Source organism: Hemitrygon akajei, chromosome 16 (assembly GCF_048418815.1).
Source record: "Hemitrygon akajei chromosome 16, sHemAka1.3, whole genome shotgun sequence".
NCBI classification, from domain to species: domain Eukaryota; kingdom Metazoa; phylum Chordata; class Chondrichthyes; order Myliobatiformes; family Dasyatidae; genus Hemitrygon; species Hemitrygon akajei.
This window is the reverse complement of record NC_133139.1, coordinates 1,199,922-1,217,758: the sequence shown is the minus strand read 5'-3', so window position 1 is coordinate 1,217,758 and position 17,837 is coordinate 1,199,922. Positions and strand designations below refer to the sequence as shown.

Below are 17,837 nucleotides of genomic sequence, written 5' to 3'. Positions count from 1 at the left end.
GAGATGCGGAAAAACTTTTTCACCCAGAGAGTGGTGGATATGTGGAATGCTCTGCCCCAGAAGGCAGTGGAGGCCAAGTCTCTGGATGCATTCAAGAGAGAGTTAGATAGAGCTCTTATAGATAGTGGGGTCAAGGGATATAGGGAGAGGGCAGGAACGGGGTACTGATTGTGTATGATCAGCCATGATCACAGTGAATGATGGTGCTGGCTAGAAGGGCCAAATGGCCTACTCCTGCACCTACTGTCTATTGTCTATTGTCTTTCACCAATCAACTTCCCAGCTCTTTACTTCATCCCTCCCCCTCCCAGTTTCACCTATCACTCCGTGTCTCTCCCTCCCCTCCCCCGCCTTTTAAATCTACTTCTCATCTTTTTTTCTCCAGTTCTGCCAAAGGGTCTCAGCCCAAAACATCAACTGTACTTTTTTCCATAGATGCTGCCTGGCCTGCTGAGTTCCTCCAGAATTTTGTGTGTCACTGTGAGATGGGCCAAATGTGGGTTGTTTCCCCTAGAATGCTGGAGGCTGAGGGGAGATCGGATAGAGGCTTATAAGATGATGAGAGGCATAGATATTGTAGACAGACAGTATCTTGTTCCCAGGGTTGAAATGCCTAATGCCAGAGGACATGTATTTAAGCTGAGAAGGGAAAATTTCAAAAGTGATGTGAAGGGCAAGTTTCTTGCACAGAGTGAGAATATGCACTAGTATATAAAAGCAAGGAGATAATGCTGATGGTTTATAAGACACTAGTCAGGCCGCACTGGGGGTATTGTCAACAATTTTGGGCCCCATATCTCAGAAAGGATGTGTTGTCATTGGAGAGAGTCCAGTAGAGGTTCACGAGGATGATTCCAGCAATGAAGGGGTTAACATATGACAATCATTTGGCAGCTTTGGGCCTGTACTCATTGGAATTTAAAAGAATATGGGGGGTGGGGTTTGATCTCATTGAGACCCATCAAATGTTGAAAGGACTAGATAGGGTGAATGTGGAGAGGATGTTTCCTATGTGGGGGTATCCAGAACTAGAGGGCAAAATTGAGGGATGATCCTTTAGAAGGGAGGTAAGGAGGAATATGTTTTTTTTAGCCAGAGAGTAGTAAATTTGTGGTATGCTGTGCCACAGACAACAGTGGAGGCCAAGTCCGTTGGTATATTTAAGGCAGAAATTGATGGTTTCCTGATCAGTCAGGGCATCAAAGGATATGGTGAGTAAGTAGGTGTATGGTGTTGAGTGGGATCCAGGATCAGCCATGATGGAATGGTGGAGAAGACTCGATGGGCTGAATGGCCTAATTCTGCTCCTATTTCTTCTGGTTTTATGATGTCAGCCTGACTGTACTATTGAAATATCTTGAATGATTCACAGTCTGTATTTATTTGTGTTGACTTGATGTTCTTTGCTGTTGTCCGAGTACATCATACATTCCCAACTGGAAGGCCATCAGCTTCGGGATTGTAAACCATTGCATTTCCAACAGGAAGCCCAACTGTCACAACCACGTACTCTGCTGTAGGGTTTGCAGGAGAGCTATGCAGCATATTCGGCTGTTGCACACATGTATTTGCATGTTTCGACTAATTACTGTTTTGTTAAGCAAGTAGTTACCTCCTTTCTCTTCGTTGTAGCCCTTGTTGAGACTTGAGCAGAGCACAACAATGTTATGCTGCCTGCTTGCATTTGGCCTTGCCTGAGAAAGTGGACTATTGCGTCAACTGACGCTGGAGACTAGTGGTATGAATTTTATATTTAGATATTCCTTTCAGCTGCCATGTTGACATCTAGTTTTAGTTAACCACCCTGCTTAGCCTAGCGTTTGTTTTCCTTTCCCTTAAAATCCCATTCCCATTAAAGTCTGTGATCTCTCTCTCTCTCTCTCTCTCTCTCCCTCTCCCTCTCCCTCTCCCTCTCCCTCTCCCTCTCCCTCTCCCTCTCCCTCTCCCTCTCCCTCTCCCTCTCCCTCCCTCTCCTTGAGCCATATCTGAATGCTTTAGCACAATCAGTTTCAGGGTTGGAACCCACTGCATTCCCAAGAACCTGAAGTGTAACTACTGGGCAGGGTGTCATAACAGGGAGAGCACTTTCTGCAGGCAATGAAATGCTTCATATCTGGTCCTGTTGGCACAGGAAGAAAAGCAACAGCCATTTACTGCAAGATCCCACAAAGATCAGTAGATAATAACTAGATGTGAGGCTGAAGGGGTCCAGCTCAATCTGAATACATTGAACTGGTGTTCACAAGGACAATAAGACTTACTTCAGCAGCCTAGGACACTCTTGCTATCCCTCATCAGCCTTTTTCACTGGTTTGACACCTATAACATCCTCCAGCCAGGCTCCCACTGATCTACTGACATTCCTGCACTCTGCTACACCCTCCTGGAACCTCACATCTTTGTAATTCCCTCAACCCATTCTCCACTACCTCCCACAATGTGTTTGCTATATTGCATTTACCTATGAGGTAAATGTAACATGGTGACAGAGGAATGGGACACTGGGCTGTCTAACTGTTTATTCCCAGAGTTAGGTTTGGGCAAGTTGTTAACTTTTTACCCATTGCACTGAATGCTATCCACCATGAATAACATTCCTCTACAGGTGATTCACCTGAGTCCACAGCTTCCACAAAATTCCTTTTTCTGAATTTTCATTGGGCTCAGTCCAACCAGACTCACACACATCTGTGCAGATGTTTCGGTAAATACTGTGTTAGGTAGCAAAAACCACTGGTAACCCTCCAGGTAAAACAATAAAGCATCCAACTCATTAAATCACTCTCCTGCACTATAGGGCAACTCACAAATGGAGTGGACACTCAGACCATTGGCCAGTGGAATGTGATAATCTATCACTGACTCCTGCTCCACAGTGTCACCTCTACTTCACTCATTGTTACACCCTCCTTAAACCTCAGTATGAACCCACTTAAGTCCTTTCCCAGATCACACTGAGCACCTGTCAGGAGGACCACCCCGGGGCTTTATGTCGCTGTCCAGAGAGCGTACTGCATCTGTCCCAGAAATCCCTAACCAATGCCCTTTCTATCCCAGTCTGCAGCCTTCGGGGCAAGGGCAGATTCAGACAACTCCTCTGTTGGGTACATGGAGTTGCTGAGCTTCCAACACCCTGGTCTATTTTTATCTGTAGCCAATATGACCAGGGTGTCACTCACCTAGTTATGATCATGTTGCTCTTTGTCAGATCCTGCTGTACTCAGTGAGACTGCTGACTACGCTTCATGGGTTGATGTCAGCGTAAAGAAGCACAAGTTTTTCCATGATAATACTTCCCCGTCCCAACCGCGGCAATGATATTTAATTCTGGAGGGTCAGATAGTCTTTGAAAGCGTGTCCTCGTGAGCAAGCCATTAGCAAAGTTCTCCTGGTGCCTGGCTGTAATGGGCTCTGTACATTCAGCTGCCCTGGCTGATCCATGCAGGGAGAAGTTACATCTGGGTCTGAAGGTGAAGCTTTGCATTAAAATGTTAATCCTTCATTGAAGATTTTGCCTTATTTTGCCCTCATTCCTTCCTCTTGAAGCAGTAGACTCCATACAGCCGATGCCTCCTGTCTGGGAACCCTAAGCTGCGGACTCCAGGCTTGTTGCCTCCACACTTGGAGCGTGGGTTGATAATGGGGTAGCGGACACTCCCATCAGACAACCAGCCCGGACGACACAGGTCCAGCAGCTGCAGCTTCCAGGCCGCGTACAACTGGCCCACCTTGGCGATGGACCCACTCTTCTTCTTGCATGCTTTCACTGCCTCGACATAGTTGAGTTTCCGAAATGTCCTCAAGAAATAAACTTTTCCTGGGGGGAGAAAAGAAAATTTAAAACAATAAACCCATCAGCTAAGGCAGGGTCACAAAAGCAGATTGATCATTTTAAAAATAGAACAGGACAACACAGGAACAGGCCCTTCAGCCCACCATATCTGTCCATGAACTGGACAGGCCACTAACCTTGACAGCCCATTCTAGGCACCCACCACTCGGTGTAAAAAAACTTGCCCCTCTCGTCTTCTTTGAAATTACCCCCTCTCTCCTTAAATGCATACCAGTTTTAGACATTTCAACCCTGGAAAGAAAAATATTGTCTGTCTACTCTCTCTATGCTTCTCACAATCTTATAAAACTCTATCAAATTTCCACTCAGTCTTTGCCACGCCAGAGTAAACAACCCAAGTTTGTCCAACCTTTCGTTATAGCACATGCCCTCTAATCCAGGCAGTGTAAGTATTTTGTAAACCTTTATCACATCTCCTCTCAGCCAGCACAGCTCCAGAGAAACAAGGACACAACTCAGCACCTATGGAAACCACCCTCTCCTCTATGGACTCTGTCTATATTTCCCTCTGCCTCAGTAAAGCAGGTGACCGGGTCACTTTCGGTAGCATTTACACTTTACTTGGGGTAATCTTCTGTGACCGGGTCATTTTCAGTAGCATTTACATTTTACCTGGGGGGATTTGCTGTAACCGGGTCATTTTCAGTAGCATTTACACTTTAGCTGGGGGTAATCTGCAGTGACTGGGTCTTTTTGAGTAGCATTTACACTTTAGCTGGGGGTAATCTGCAGTGATCAGGTCATTTTCAGTAGCATTTACATTGCATTGCTATTGTTCACACTGCTGACGCATGACTGTGTCACAGGATCCAGCTCAAGCTGTGTCATCAGTTTGTGGGTGACACAGCAGTGGTTGGCCATATCAAGAATGATGACAAGATGGAGTATAGAGAGGAAGTGGAGCGGCTGGTGGATTAGTGTGAGAAGAACAACCCAAGCCTGAACGCGGAGGAGACAGAGGAAAACATTGTGGACTTCAGGAAGGTGCAGACAAACCATTTCCATCTGTGAATACAGGGCTCCTCCATGGAGAGAGTTAAGTGCACCAAGTTCCAGGGAGTTCACATCACGGATGACCGCAGCTAGTCCCTTAATGTCACCTTCCTGAAGAAAAAGGCACAGCTGCACCTCCCATCAGGCGAGCAAGACTGCCGCCTCCCCCATCTTAACTGCATTGTACAGGAGAACCTTGAGAGTGTCCTGATAAATTGCATCTCCATCTGGTATGGGAGCAGACGAGGATCGGACCTGAAGTCCTTACAAAGGACTGTGAGAACAGCAGAGAAGATCATCAGAATCAGGTTTATTATCACCAGCATGTGACGTGAAATTTGTTAACTTAGCAGCAGCATTTCAATGCAATACATAATCTACCAGAGGGAAAAAATAATAAATAAAATAAAAAATAATAATAAATAAGTAAATCAATTATGGTATATGCATATTGAATAGATTAAAACATGCAAAAAACAAAATACTGTATATTTTTTTAAAAAAGTGAGCAATGTCCTAAGATTCAATGTCCATTTAGGAATCAGATGGCAGCGGGGAAGAAGCTGTTCCTGAATCACTGAGTTTGTGCCTTCAGACTTCTGTATCTCCTACTTGATGGTAACAGTGAGAAAAGTGCATGCCCTGGGTGATGGAGATCCTTAATAATGGAAGCTGCCTTTCTGAGACACAGCTCCTTGAAGATATCATGGGTATTTTGTAGGCTAGTACCAAAGATGAAACTGACTAGATTTACAACCTTCTGCAGCTTCTTTCGGTCCTAAACAGTAGCCCCACAATACCAGACAGTGATGCAGCCTGTCAGAATGCTCTCCACGGTACATCTATAGAACTTTTTGAGTGTATTTGTTGACATGCCAAATCTCTTCAGACTCCTATTGAAGTATAGCTGCTGTCTTGCCTTCTTTATAACTACATCGATATGTTAGGACCAGGTTAGGTCCTCAGCGATCTTGATACCCAGGAACTTGAAACTGCTCACTCTCTCCACTTCTGATCCCTCTATGAAGACTGCTATGTATTCCTTCGTCTTACCCTTCCTGAAGTCCCCAGTCAGCTTTTTCATCTTACTGACGTTGAGTGCCAGGTTGTGCTGCGGCACATCTCCATTAGTTGGCATATCTCACTCCTGTACAGCCTCTTGTCACCACCTGAGATTCTACCAACAATGGTTGTATTGTCAGCAAATTTACAGATGGTATTTGAGCTATGCCTACCCACACAGTCATGTGTATATAGAGAATAGAGCAGTGGGCTAAGCACACACCCCTGAGGTGCACCAGCATTGATCGTCAGCGAGGAAGATATGTCATCACCAATCCACGCAGATAGTGGTCTTCTGGTTAGGAAATCAACGATCCAATTGCAGAGGGAGGTACAGAGGTCCAGGCTCTGCAACTTCGCAATCAGGATTGTGGGAATGATGTTATTAAATGCTGAGCTGTAGTTAATGAACAGCATCCTGACGTAGGTGTTTGTGTTGTCCAGGTGGTCTAAAACCGCATGGAGAGCCTTTGAGATTGCACCTGCCATTGACCTATTGTGGCAATAGGCAAATTGCAATGGGTCCAGGTCCTTGCTGAGGCAGGAGTTCAGTCGAGTCATGACCAACCTCTCAAAGCATTTCATCACTTTCAATGTGAGTGCTACAGAGCGATAGTCATTAAGGCAGACCACATTATTCTTCTTAGGCACTGGTATAATTGTTGCCTTTTTGAAACAAGTGGGAACTTCCGCCCATTGTAGTGAAAGGTTGAAAATGTCCTCGAATACTCTCGCTAGTTGGTTGGCACAGGTTTTCAGAGCCTTACCAGGTACTCCATCAGGACCTACCGACTAGCAAGGGTTCACTTTCTTTAAAGACAGCCTAACTTCGGCCTCTGAGACAGAGATCACAGGGTCATCAGCTGCAGCAGGAATCTTCACAGCTGTAGTTGTGTTCTCCCTTTCAAAGCGCGCATAGAAGGCGTTGAGTTCATCTGGTAGTGAAGCATCACTGCCATTCATGCTATTGGGTTTCACTTTGTAGGAAGTAATGTCTTACAGACCCTGCCAGAGTTGCCATGCATCCGATCCCGCCTCCAACCTCATTCAAAATTGTCTCTTCGCCCTTGAAATAGCCCTCTGCAAATCATATCTGGTTTTCTGGTACAGGCCTGGGTTGTCAGACTTGAATACCACAGATCTAGCCTTCAGCAGACGATATACCTCCTGGTTCATCCATGGCTTTTGGTTTGGGAATGTACAGTAAGTCTTTGCAGGCACACACTCATCCACACAGGTTTTAATGAAGTCAATAACAACTGCAGCATAATCATCCAGGTTCAAAGATGAATCCCTGAATACAGTCCAGTCCACCGATTCAAAGCAGTCCTGTAGGCGTTTCTGTGCTTCCCTTGTCCAAACCTTCTTGGTCCTCACTACTGGTGCTGCAGTCTTCAGTCTCTGCCTATCCTCAGGGAGTAGAATTACTGCCAGGTGATCAGACTTCCCTAAGTGAGGGCATGGAATAGTACGGTAGGCATTCTTGATGGTGGCGTAGCAATGGTCCAGTGTGTTCTTTCCTCTGGTATTGCAAGTGATCTGTTGATGGTAGTTGCTTAGTGATTTTTTTTCAGACTGGCTGGTTGAAATCTCTCAGAATGATGGTGAAGGCGTTAGGATGCGCTGTTTTGTGCATGTTGATCCCATTGCTCAGATGATCTAAAGCCTGCTTGACATTGGCCTGAGGTGGAATGTAAACTGCTACCAAAATGACCTCAGAGAACTCCCGTGGTAGGTTTAAAGGATGGCACTTTACTGTTAGATATTCCAGGTCTGTTGAGCAGAACTGGGACAGCACTGATATGTTTGTGCACCAAGAAGAATTGATCATGAGGCATACTCCTCCACCTCTGCTTTTGAGAGACTCTATAGATCTATCCTGATGGTGTATAGTAAACCTGTCGATCTGAATTGGAGTCTCCCTACCATCCATCAGGGACATTTATCAAGAATGCTGTGTGTGAAGGGCCCTTAGTATTATTAAGGACCCCACCCATCCATCCAGCATCCTCTTTGACTTTCTGCCATCAGGCAGGAGACTCCGATGCAGAAAGACAAGAGTGGTCATGGTGGAAACAGGTTATTCTCCCAGGCCATTAGGCTTCTGAACTCTTGGTAGCATCATATTCTAAGTGTCACTGGTTAATCTGTTCCGTACCTTACGATATTTAATATTCATGCACTTTAGTTTTGTTATTTATGTGTTATTCATCTGTAGATTTTATCCCTACCTTCATAAGTTATCGTGTGTTATGAGTGTTATGTGCTTGACACTCTGGTTTGGAGAAACATCGTCTCGTTTCTATATACACTATATACATGTATATAATTAAATGCCAATAAACCTGACTTGACTTGACTTCAGGAACCTGGTTGCAGGTGAGGCAGGACTGGCAACTCAGTGTTCTGGGATTCCGTTGTTTTTGATCTGATAGAGTGGGACGGATTAAAGGATTGACCTTTACCACTTAGGGAACATATCATGGCAGAGCTCAGGCAGGATAGACCTGTGAGCTTGACAAATGAGGCTTTATGGATAGAATTGAGGAATAAGAAAAGAATGACCAAGTGAATGGATTTATGTTATAGATCACCCTGGATTTAGAGGAGCAAACTTGTAGACTGCAGACTGTTATAAGAAACATAAAGTTGTGATGGGCGATTTTAACTTTCCACATATTGACTGGGATTCCTATACCATAAAAAGATTAGATGGGATAGAGTTTGTCAAACGTGTTTGTGAAAGTTTTCTTAATCAATACATAGAAGTCCCAACAAGTGATTGGGCAATACTGGATCTGCTATGAGACAGGGCAAGTGACAGAAGTTTGTGTAGGAGAACACTTTTCAACTAGTGATCACAATGCCATTAGTTTCAAGGTAAAGGATAGGTCTGGTCCTTGGGGTGAGATTCTAAATTGGAGAAAGGCCAATAGGAATCAAGTGTGGATTGAGACAGGTTGATTTTTTTTGGCAAAACTGTACTTGGTAAGTGGGAGGCCTTTAACAGTGAAATTTTGAGAGAATGGAGTTTGTATGTTCCTGTCAGAATAAAGAGCAAGGATAATAGGTTTAGGGAGCCTCAGTTTTCGAGAGATATTGAGGCTCTGGTTAAGGGAAAGAAGCTGGTGCATAGCAAGTATAGGCAGGTAGGAACAGATGAGGTACTTGAGGAGTACATTGGAGCGACACATAGCACAGTGGTTAGTACAACGCTTAGCTGTACCAGCAACCTGAGTTCAAATCCCGATGCTGCCTGTAAGGAGTTTGTATGTTCCTTCCCATGGCCACATGGGTTTCCTCCAGGTGCTTCGGTTTCCTCCCATTGTCCAAAGACATACCAGTTGGTAAGTTAATTGGCCATTGTATATTGTTTCAGGATTAGGCTAGGGTTAAATTGGAGGTTGCTGGGTGGCATGGCTCAAAGGGCCATAAGGGCCTATTCTACGCTCCATCTCAAAATATATAAATACACAAACAAATAAATAAGAAATGCAAGATAACATTTAAGAAAGAAATCATGATGACTAAAAGAAGGCATGAGGTTGCCCTAGCAGACAAGGCGAAGGAGAATCCTAAGGGATTCTACAAATATGTTAAGATCAAAAGGATTACAAGAGACAAAATTGGCTCTCAAATCCATGTGTGCAGCAAAAAGATATGGGGGAGATCTTAAATGGATATTTTACTCAAAAGATGGACATAGATTCTATAGATATGAGGTAAAGCAGCGTCAGATTCATGGACTCTATACAGATTACAGAGGAGGAGGTGTTTGCTGTCTTAAGGCAAGTTAGGGTTGATAAGTCCTCCGGGCCTGACGAGGTGTTTCCTTGGACTCGATGGGAGGCAAGTGCAGAAATTGCAGGTTGCCTAGCAGAGATATTTAATCTCTGGAGGCCCTGAAGGATTGGAGGATAGCCAATGCTGTTCTGTTGTTTAAGAAAGGCTCTAAAACTAAGCCAGGAAATAATAGGCCAGTGAGCTTGACATCAATAGTGGGAAAGTTATTGGAAGGTATTCTAAGAGACCAGGTATGAGTATCTGGATAGTCTGGGATTGATTAGGATTTGTCAGCATGGCTTTGTGCACAGTAGGTTATGTCTAATCTATCTCATAAAGGAAGTTATCACGGAATTTGATGAAGGCAAGGCAGTGGATGTTTTCTATATGGACTTTAGAAAGGCCTTTGACAGGGTCCCGCATAGGAGGTTGCTCAAAAACATTCATTCGTTTGGCATTCAAGATAAGGTGGTAAATTGGATTATACATCGGTTTCATGGGAGAATCAGAGAGTGGTAGTAGATGGTTGCCTGTCTAGAGGCCTGTGACTAGTGGTATGCTGTAAGTATCAGTGGTGGGTCCACTATTGTTTGTCATTTATATCAAGGATCTGGATGATAAAGAGGTCAACTATATCAGCAAATTTGCATATGACACCAAGATTGGGGTGCAGTAGATAGCATGGACAGCTGGAAAAATGGGCTGAAAAATGGTAGATGTAATTTAATGCAGGCAAGTGTGAGGTTTTGCATTGTGGGAAGACAACCAGGGTAGGTCTTACATGGTGAGTGGTAGGGCACTGATGAGTGTGATCAAACAGGGGGATCTGGAAATACATATTCAAAATTTCTTGAAAGTGGATCACAGCTAGATAGGGTCATAAAGAAAGCTGTTTGGAACAGTGGCCTTCAATAATCAATGTACTGAATACAGGGGTTGTGATGTTCAATTGAAACTTTATAAGACACTGCTGAGACCTAATTTGGAGTACTATGTGCAGTTTTGGTCACCTACCTGCAGGAAAGATGTCAATATGACTAAAAAGTGTGCAGAGAAAATTTACAAGGATGTTGCCGGGACTTGAGAGTTTGAGTTTTAGGGAAACAATGAATAGGTTAGGACTTTATTCCCTGGAACACAGAAAATTGAGGGGATATTTGAAAGGGGTATACAAAATTATTAGGGATATAGATAGGGTAAAAGCAAGCAAGCAACTCTAACTGATCCCTCACTTTACTTTCTATCAACCCCTTATACCAACTACCTTTGACTAATCTCATAATACAACTTTCCCGTTAGAACTTTTATCCTCCTCTTCAACTGACCCCATGTCTTTCCCTTGTGTTTCCTCACAGATTAACTGGGCCCTTACCTTTCAGGTCTGAGGTAAAGCAGAAGGCATCATATCTTTGGTCCTCCTTGTGTTGGTAGCTGTAGTTTCTGATACCGGAGTGATTAGATCTGCCACACTTGTGTTGAGGACTGTAGATGGGATACTGGACGGATCCATCAGCCAGCCAGCCTGCTTCACACCACTCCAAGCCTTGCTCCCATGCCCTGTGTAACTGCTCGTAGGAAGCCAGGATGGCATCCTGCCCAGCACAGGCAGCCTTGGCATCATTAAAGTTTAACATCTGTTGTCCCAACCATGGATGGTAGAGGAAGACCACACCTTTAATTGAAGCAGAGGCACTTTTAACTCGGGAGCTTACCTCCACAGCCCCTCTCAAGAACATGAGAACCAGCATGAGGTGGATGAGGGTGGACATACATATTGTTCCTCTGCACATCTCACACCATCCTTTACGTCTTCTTCACTGTTGCTCCATCTGTCCCAGAACTCCCTGCCCAACAATACTTGTCCCAGAAAAAAGACAAGTGGACTGAGAAGGTGTCTCACCCCTCATCTCTAAGGTAAATTGGGGACGAGTAGTAAGTGGTGGCTTTTCTAGCACTGCCCACATCCTGAGAATAGATCAAATCAGTGTGCTGGGGTAGTGTGGGTAGCATTGAGTTAGGGCTGGGTTGGGGTTGGGGTAGCATTGGGTTAGGGTTAATTTGGGTAGCACTGTGCTAAGTTTGGCTTGGGGAATGTTGGGTTGGTGCCAGCTGCCTTAAAAGTATTGTCAACAGTTTTGGGCCCCATATCTCGGAAAGGACGTGTTGTCATTGGAGAGAGTCCACAGGAGGTTCACGAGAATGATTTCGAGAATGCAGCCTTGTGCCTCTACACTCTGGAATTTAGAAGAATGTGGAGGAACCTCATTGAACCCTATTGTGAATGTTGAGAGGACTGGATAGGGTGGATGTGGAGAGGATGTTTCCTCTGGTGGGGGTGTCCAGAACTAGAGCGCACAGCCTCAAAATTCAGGGGTGACCCTTTAGAACAGAGGTAAGGAGGAGTTCTTTAGCCAGAGAGTAGTAAATCTGTAGAATGCTCTGCTACAGACTGTGGTGGACGCCAAGTCTATGAGTATACTTAAGGCAGAAGTCAATAGTTTCCTGATCAGTCGGGGCATCAAAGGATATGGTGAGAGGACAGATCCAGAATCTGCCATGATAGAATAGTTGAACAGACTCAATGGGTTGAATAGCCTAAACCTGCTCCTATGTCTTATGGTCTTATGGGTAGCATTGTGTTAGGGTTGTGTTGGTGTTTGGTAGCATTGTGTTAGGGTTGGGTTAGGTAGCATTTGGTTAGGTTGACTTTGGGCAGCATTGGGTTAGGTTTGGCTTGGGGAGTGTTGTGTTGGTGTTTGGTAGCATTGGGTTAGGGTTAGGCTGACTTTGGGCAGCATTGGGTTAGGCTTGGCTTGGGAGTGTTGGGTTGGTGTTTGGTAGCATTGGGTTAGGGTTGGGTTGGGTAGCATTGGGTTAGGTTTGGCTTGGGGAGTGTTGGGTTGGTATTTGGTAGCATTGGGTTAGGGTTAGGCTGGGGCTCAGTTGTGGTTCTGTAGTGTTGTATGTTAGTTCAGGTTGGGCTTGTGATGGAGGGTCACAAGGTCCTCTTTTCAGTTTACTGCCCTCCATCTGGTCACCCCGGCAATTGTCCTCACAGGCAGGCATTGTAGTTCATTGCTCACCATCACCTCACTGACTAACCTGAACCCCAAGATCTCTTGCTACAGTGGTGTGAGAGGAGTCAGTGACACAGCAGGAATCAGGGTGCTGGGCTGGTAGTACAGACAGTATGTATGCCGGCTTGAGTCACCAAGACCATGGTGTCAGTACAGCTAGACCCTACCCAGCATGGGAAGGGTGTTGGGGAAGAAGCAACTGAAGTGGTCCCAAGATACAGGGGAAGAATCTGGAAACACAGGGCTAGGGGTGGTTACTCAGCACCTCTGGTCTGCTCTGAAAGAGAAGATATCAGCTGATAAGACACAAAATCAAACCCTGTACCTTCCAAATTGAGTCTGACAAGTCCTTTGTCGTCATAGAGCTTGTCGATGACTTCACACTGGTACCTGCCATAATCCTGAAGTGTGACATCCTGCATGACCAGTGAGGCATCTCCTTCTCCATCCTCCTGCAGCCACACTCGGTCCTTGTACACCCCAAATGCCTTCTGCACGTTGCCCAAGGCCACAAACACATCGGTGCTCTGCAGGGAGATGGACTCCTTAGTCCACTTGATACGGGGCTTCTGGTGGCCCCAACTCTTGGCCTCACTGTGATATCGGCAGGGGAGGGTGATGGAAGCACCTCGGTGAGTAAGGACCTTTCCTGGTGCAGTTTGGACCACTATGGCTCCATTCTCATCACCTGCACAGATGCCAGACAAAAGAAGATGATCAGATGCCAGAGAGCACACTTAACCTGTGCTGACACTGTATAAGAGAGTACTGCACTATCTAAGCAGCCAAGGGCCAGAACAGGTTATAGAATGGATGTCCCACATGCCCCCCAGTGCACGAGGATGATGGAATAAAATATGACACATTGAGGTAACATGGACTTCTGTGGCTGGTTGAGCTCTTGTGAAAGGGATGGGCAAGGTCACCCCGATTTTGAAAAGGAAGTGCTTTCTGCTGATTCTCTGGTCAGTATCTAACCACTGAACAACATCACACTCAACTTATACCAAACAAGAGAAAATCTGCAGATGCTGGAAATCTGAGCAACACACACAAAATGCTGAAGGAACTCAGCAGGCCAGGCAGCATCTAGGAAAAGAGTCCAGTCAATATTTTGTGTGAAAGGTTTTGGCCTGAAACGTTGACTGTACTCTTTTCTTAGATACTGCCTGCCCTGCTGAGTTCCTCCAGCATTTTGTGTGTGACCCTCAACTTACGATCTAGTTGATGTTATGTTGCAGTGTGTTAGAGCTTGCAGTGCTACACTGCACAACTATGTACTATCTGTAGGGTGTTTTGGGATATCCTGGGCACCTGAACAGCTTTCTATATATTCTTTTTATTTTAGTGAAAATGCTCCACTGTACACTGTGGGGTATAGGTCACTCACACCTCTCCCATTGTCATGTATCTGAGAGATTTTCCCCACTTTGGCAGTACACCAAATGTAATGAACAGATCTGACTGCTACTCAACAACACATTACCAGTTTTACGTGGTTTGTGGTCTAAACTGGGAAAAATGCATTCCTGAGAGTGATTACAAGCCAGTACTCTTATCACGGGGTTAAGAGGTTATCATAAATTGGGAACAGTAAGATCAAGCTGCTTATAGCCATGGCTAGATTCTTCAAGTGAGATCGGTGACTCAAAATACCCAGACGTTCTTGGCCTCAGACAGCCAGTTCAGCCTATGCTCTATGGCCAGGCTGTTGTGGTCAACCCAGATGGAGACACTCAGTCTGGACCCAGCCACTAATAGGACATGTTAACACTCTGGCCTCTGGGCTGGGCTTCTGCTATTACTGGACAGATCACACCTGGGAGCTGTTCCACACAGGTGAGGAGATGTGTAGGTATGAGAGCTCCCAGAGCAAATCATGCTGTAATCTCCACTTCCCAAGATTCATGATTAGTCAGGGCATGAAGGGATATGGGGAGAAGACAAGAGACTGGAGTTGAGAAAAAAAGTGGATCAGCCATGATGAAATGGCCTAATTCTGCTCATATATCTTATGGTCTTCCCAATATTTGACTATGGCATGGTGACAGGGGAACTTTAATATACATGTAGATGGAGTACAGCAAGGTTATAGTGGTATGGCAAAATTAATTCATGGGGTGTGTGAGAGACCATTTGAATATAAAAACTGAAAGGGGTTTCATTCAGTTTGAAACCAGGATCGAAACAAAGCAAACGACACAAGGTATGAATTGGTTGTGGTAGGGTGGGAAGCTAAATTAAAAGGTACAATGTAAACTAACAGTGGTCATCATTTAAACAATCTGTTTATGTTGCAACTCTAGTTAGGCTGCATTCGGATTATTGTTTTCAGCTTTGATCACGTCACTATAGGAAGGATATGGACAATTTGGAGATGGTACAGAAAACATTCACCAGGATGTTACCTGGATTAGAGGCTATGTGCTGTAAAACAGGTTGGACAGACTTGTGTGGTTTTCTCTGCAGCAGTGGAGGCTGATGGGAGATCTGATAGAGGCTTACATGATAATGAGAGGCATGGATAGAGAAGACAGTTAATATCTTTTTCAAGGGTTGAAATGTCCAACATCAGAGGCATGCATGAAGGTGAGAGGAACAAGTTCAAAGCAGATGTGTAGGACAATGTGTGCTTTTTGATCCAGAGTGGTGGGTACCTGGAATGCTCTGCCAGGTGGTGATAGAGTAAATACTATAGAGGTATTCAAGGGGCTCATGGACAAAAACATGAATGTCCAGGAAATAATATTATATGACCATTGAGTAGGAATTAGTTTAGCTTGGCCATTTGATTAGTAATTTAGTTAGTTTGGCACAATGTTGTGGGCCAAAAAGTCTGTTCCTTTGCTGTACTGTTCTATAATTTTCCTGAGGGGTGACCTGACATAAGTTTAGAAGATTATAGTATTAGTATAGTATTATAGATTATATAGATATGTAGATTATAGTATATATTAATATAATATTAATGGTAAGACTCTTGGCAGTGTTGAAGATCAGAGGGATCTTGGGATCCAAATCCATAAGACGCTCAAAGCAGCTGCACAGGTTGACTCCGTGGTTAAGAAGGCATATGGTGTATTGGCCTTCATCAATCATGGAATTGAATTTAGGAGCCGAGAGGTAATGTTGCAGCTATATAGAACCCTGGTCAGACCCCACTTGGAGTACTGTGCTCAGTTCTGGTCACTTCACTATATGAAGGATGTGGAAGCCATAGAAAGGGTGCAGAGGAGATTTACAAGGATATTGCCTGGATTGGGGAGCATGCCTTATAAGAATAGGTTGAGTGAACTCGGCATTTTCTCCTTGGAGCGAAGGAGGATGAGAGGTGACCTGATAGAGGTGTACAAGATGATGAGAGACATTGATCGTGTGGATAGTCAGAGGCTTTTTCCCAGGGCTCAAGTGGTTGCCACAAGAGGACACAGATTTAAGGTGTTGGGCAGTAGGTACAGAGGAGATGTCAGGAGTAAGTTTTTTACTCAGAGAGTGGTGAGTGCGTGGAATGGGCTGCCAGCAACGGTGGTGGAGGCGGATACGATAGGGTCTTTTAAGAGGCTTTTAGATCAGTATGTGGAGCTTAGTAAAGTAGAGGGCTATAGGTAAGCCTAGTAATTTCTGAAGTAGGGACATATTCGGCACAACTTTGTGGGCAGAAGGGCCTGTATTGTGCTGTAGGTTTTCTATGTATTATATGTGATCGAGAGAAGGTAGATGGGTATTAGAACATAAGGGTGTAGACTTAGGATGGGAGGAAGGAGATTCAAATTTAAGTTATTATCCCATAGGAGGGGTAGGAACAAGAGCATGTAGGATTATGAGAGGAAGGCTATTTAAAGGGAATTTGATGGGAAAGCATTTTTACACATCTGATATCTGATATGTGTAGCCAAAGGAGGTGTTAAAATCAGATGAAATCACTATATTTATGAGGCATTTAGATAGACAGGTGAGGTACAGAATGATATAGTCATAATAGGCCTGTAGATTTTTGCAAATAAAAATGATGGAGGTGTTTATGTTGAGGCAAAACTGTAATTCATTTATTGTACTCCAAACACTGAACACAAAGTGCGGTAAAAACTCTTAACATAATTATGCCATCATGTCAGACCAGCCTCTTACAGTGAATCCCAACTCAGTCGGTGGCTGTGAATTATTATGTACATTTCCACCAATTACATTACCCTACACAGAACCCCCCCCCCCCCCAGAATTCACTAAAAATGGCATTGTGAGCCTGTCTGGAGCTCGGACGAGTCACTCAGCTCAGGTCCTGTGTTCCATGGGTAGAGGAACAGCAGAGGTCTCTGACTTGTACAGAGGTGTGTTGACATACTCATGTTGTGATGGCAGGGCATAGTAGTGGAATCCTCCAAATCTTGGTGGGCCAGTCTAAGGTGATCTACCGAAATATGTTCAGTTTTACCCCTCTTATCTATGATACAAGTCTTTTCTCTCCATTACAAAATGCGGAATGAGCCATAGTAAGGGGGCCTAAAGGGATGTTGGTGTACATCATGGCAGACGAAAACAAACAAGGTGGAACGTAGGTCAACAGGAACCCAAGAATGCTGTACGCCATGATGGGAAGTAGGAATAAATACAAAGAAACTTAATTTACTGAAGAGGATGGAATGATGTTAAAAGGCCGAGAAGGTGGTCATGGAGTCGGGAATATAAATACCTGGCTCTCGTAACGAACCCCTGTATATCAACAGCTGGGGACAACTACAAGTCCTCTTTTGGAGCTGTTCTGAGTCCCAGCAGGACCCATGGGAGACAATTACACAAATAAAAATGACAGTGATGTTTTATGTTTAAGAAAAACTATGACAACCCATTTATTGTACCCCAAACCCTAAACACAAAGCGAGGTAAAATCTTTTTGTGTAATTAAATCACCATATTAGACCAGCCTCATAGAGTGAACCCTGAATGAATGTTGGTGTCAGAGAATTATGTATGTTTCCACCAATTGCATTACTCGACAGGCCAAATGGCCTATTTTTGTGCTGGACCATCTATCTATGAAAGCTTCCTCCCTATCAGGCACAAAATCCCCA

General features: G+C 44.5%; 1 protein-coding gene across 1 annotated transcript in view; it reads right to left on the bottom strand.

Moving 5' to 3' along the window:
- Nucleotides 1-1,971: 1,971 nt before the first annotated feature.
- The window catches only part of hapln4 (hyaluronan and proteoglycan link protein 4), a 37,269-nt gene continuing 21,403 nt past the window's right edge, over nt 1,972-17,837 (bottom strand). Inside the window, exons 3-5 of the mRNA XM_073068068.1 lie at nt 13,094-13,456; nt 11,064-11,363; nt 1,972-3,817 (exon numbers count right to left, since the gene is read on the bottom strand). Coding sequence (XP_072924169.1) covers nt 3,528-3,817; nt 11,064-11,363; nt 13,094-13,456 — 953 coding nt within the window. The 3' untranslated portion in view covers nt 1,972-3,527. The remainder of the gene's footprint in view (nt 3,818-11,063; nt 11,364-13,093; nt 13,457-17,837) is intronic.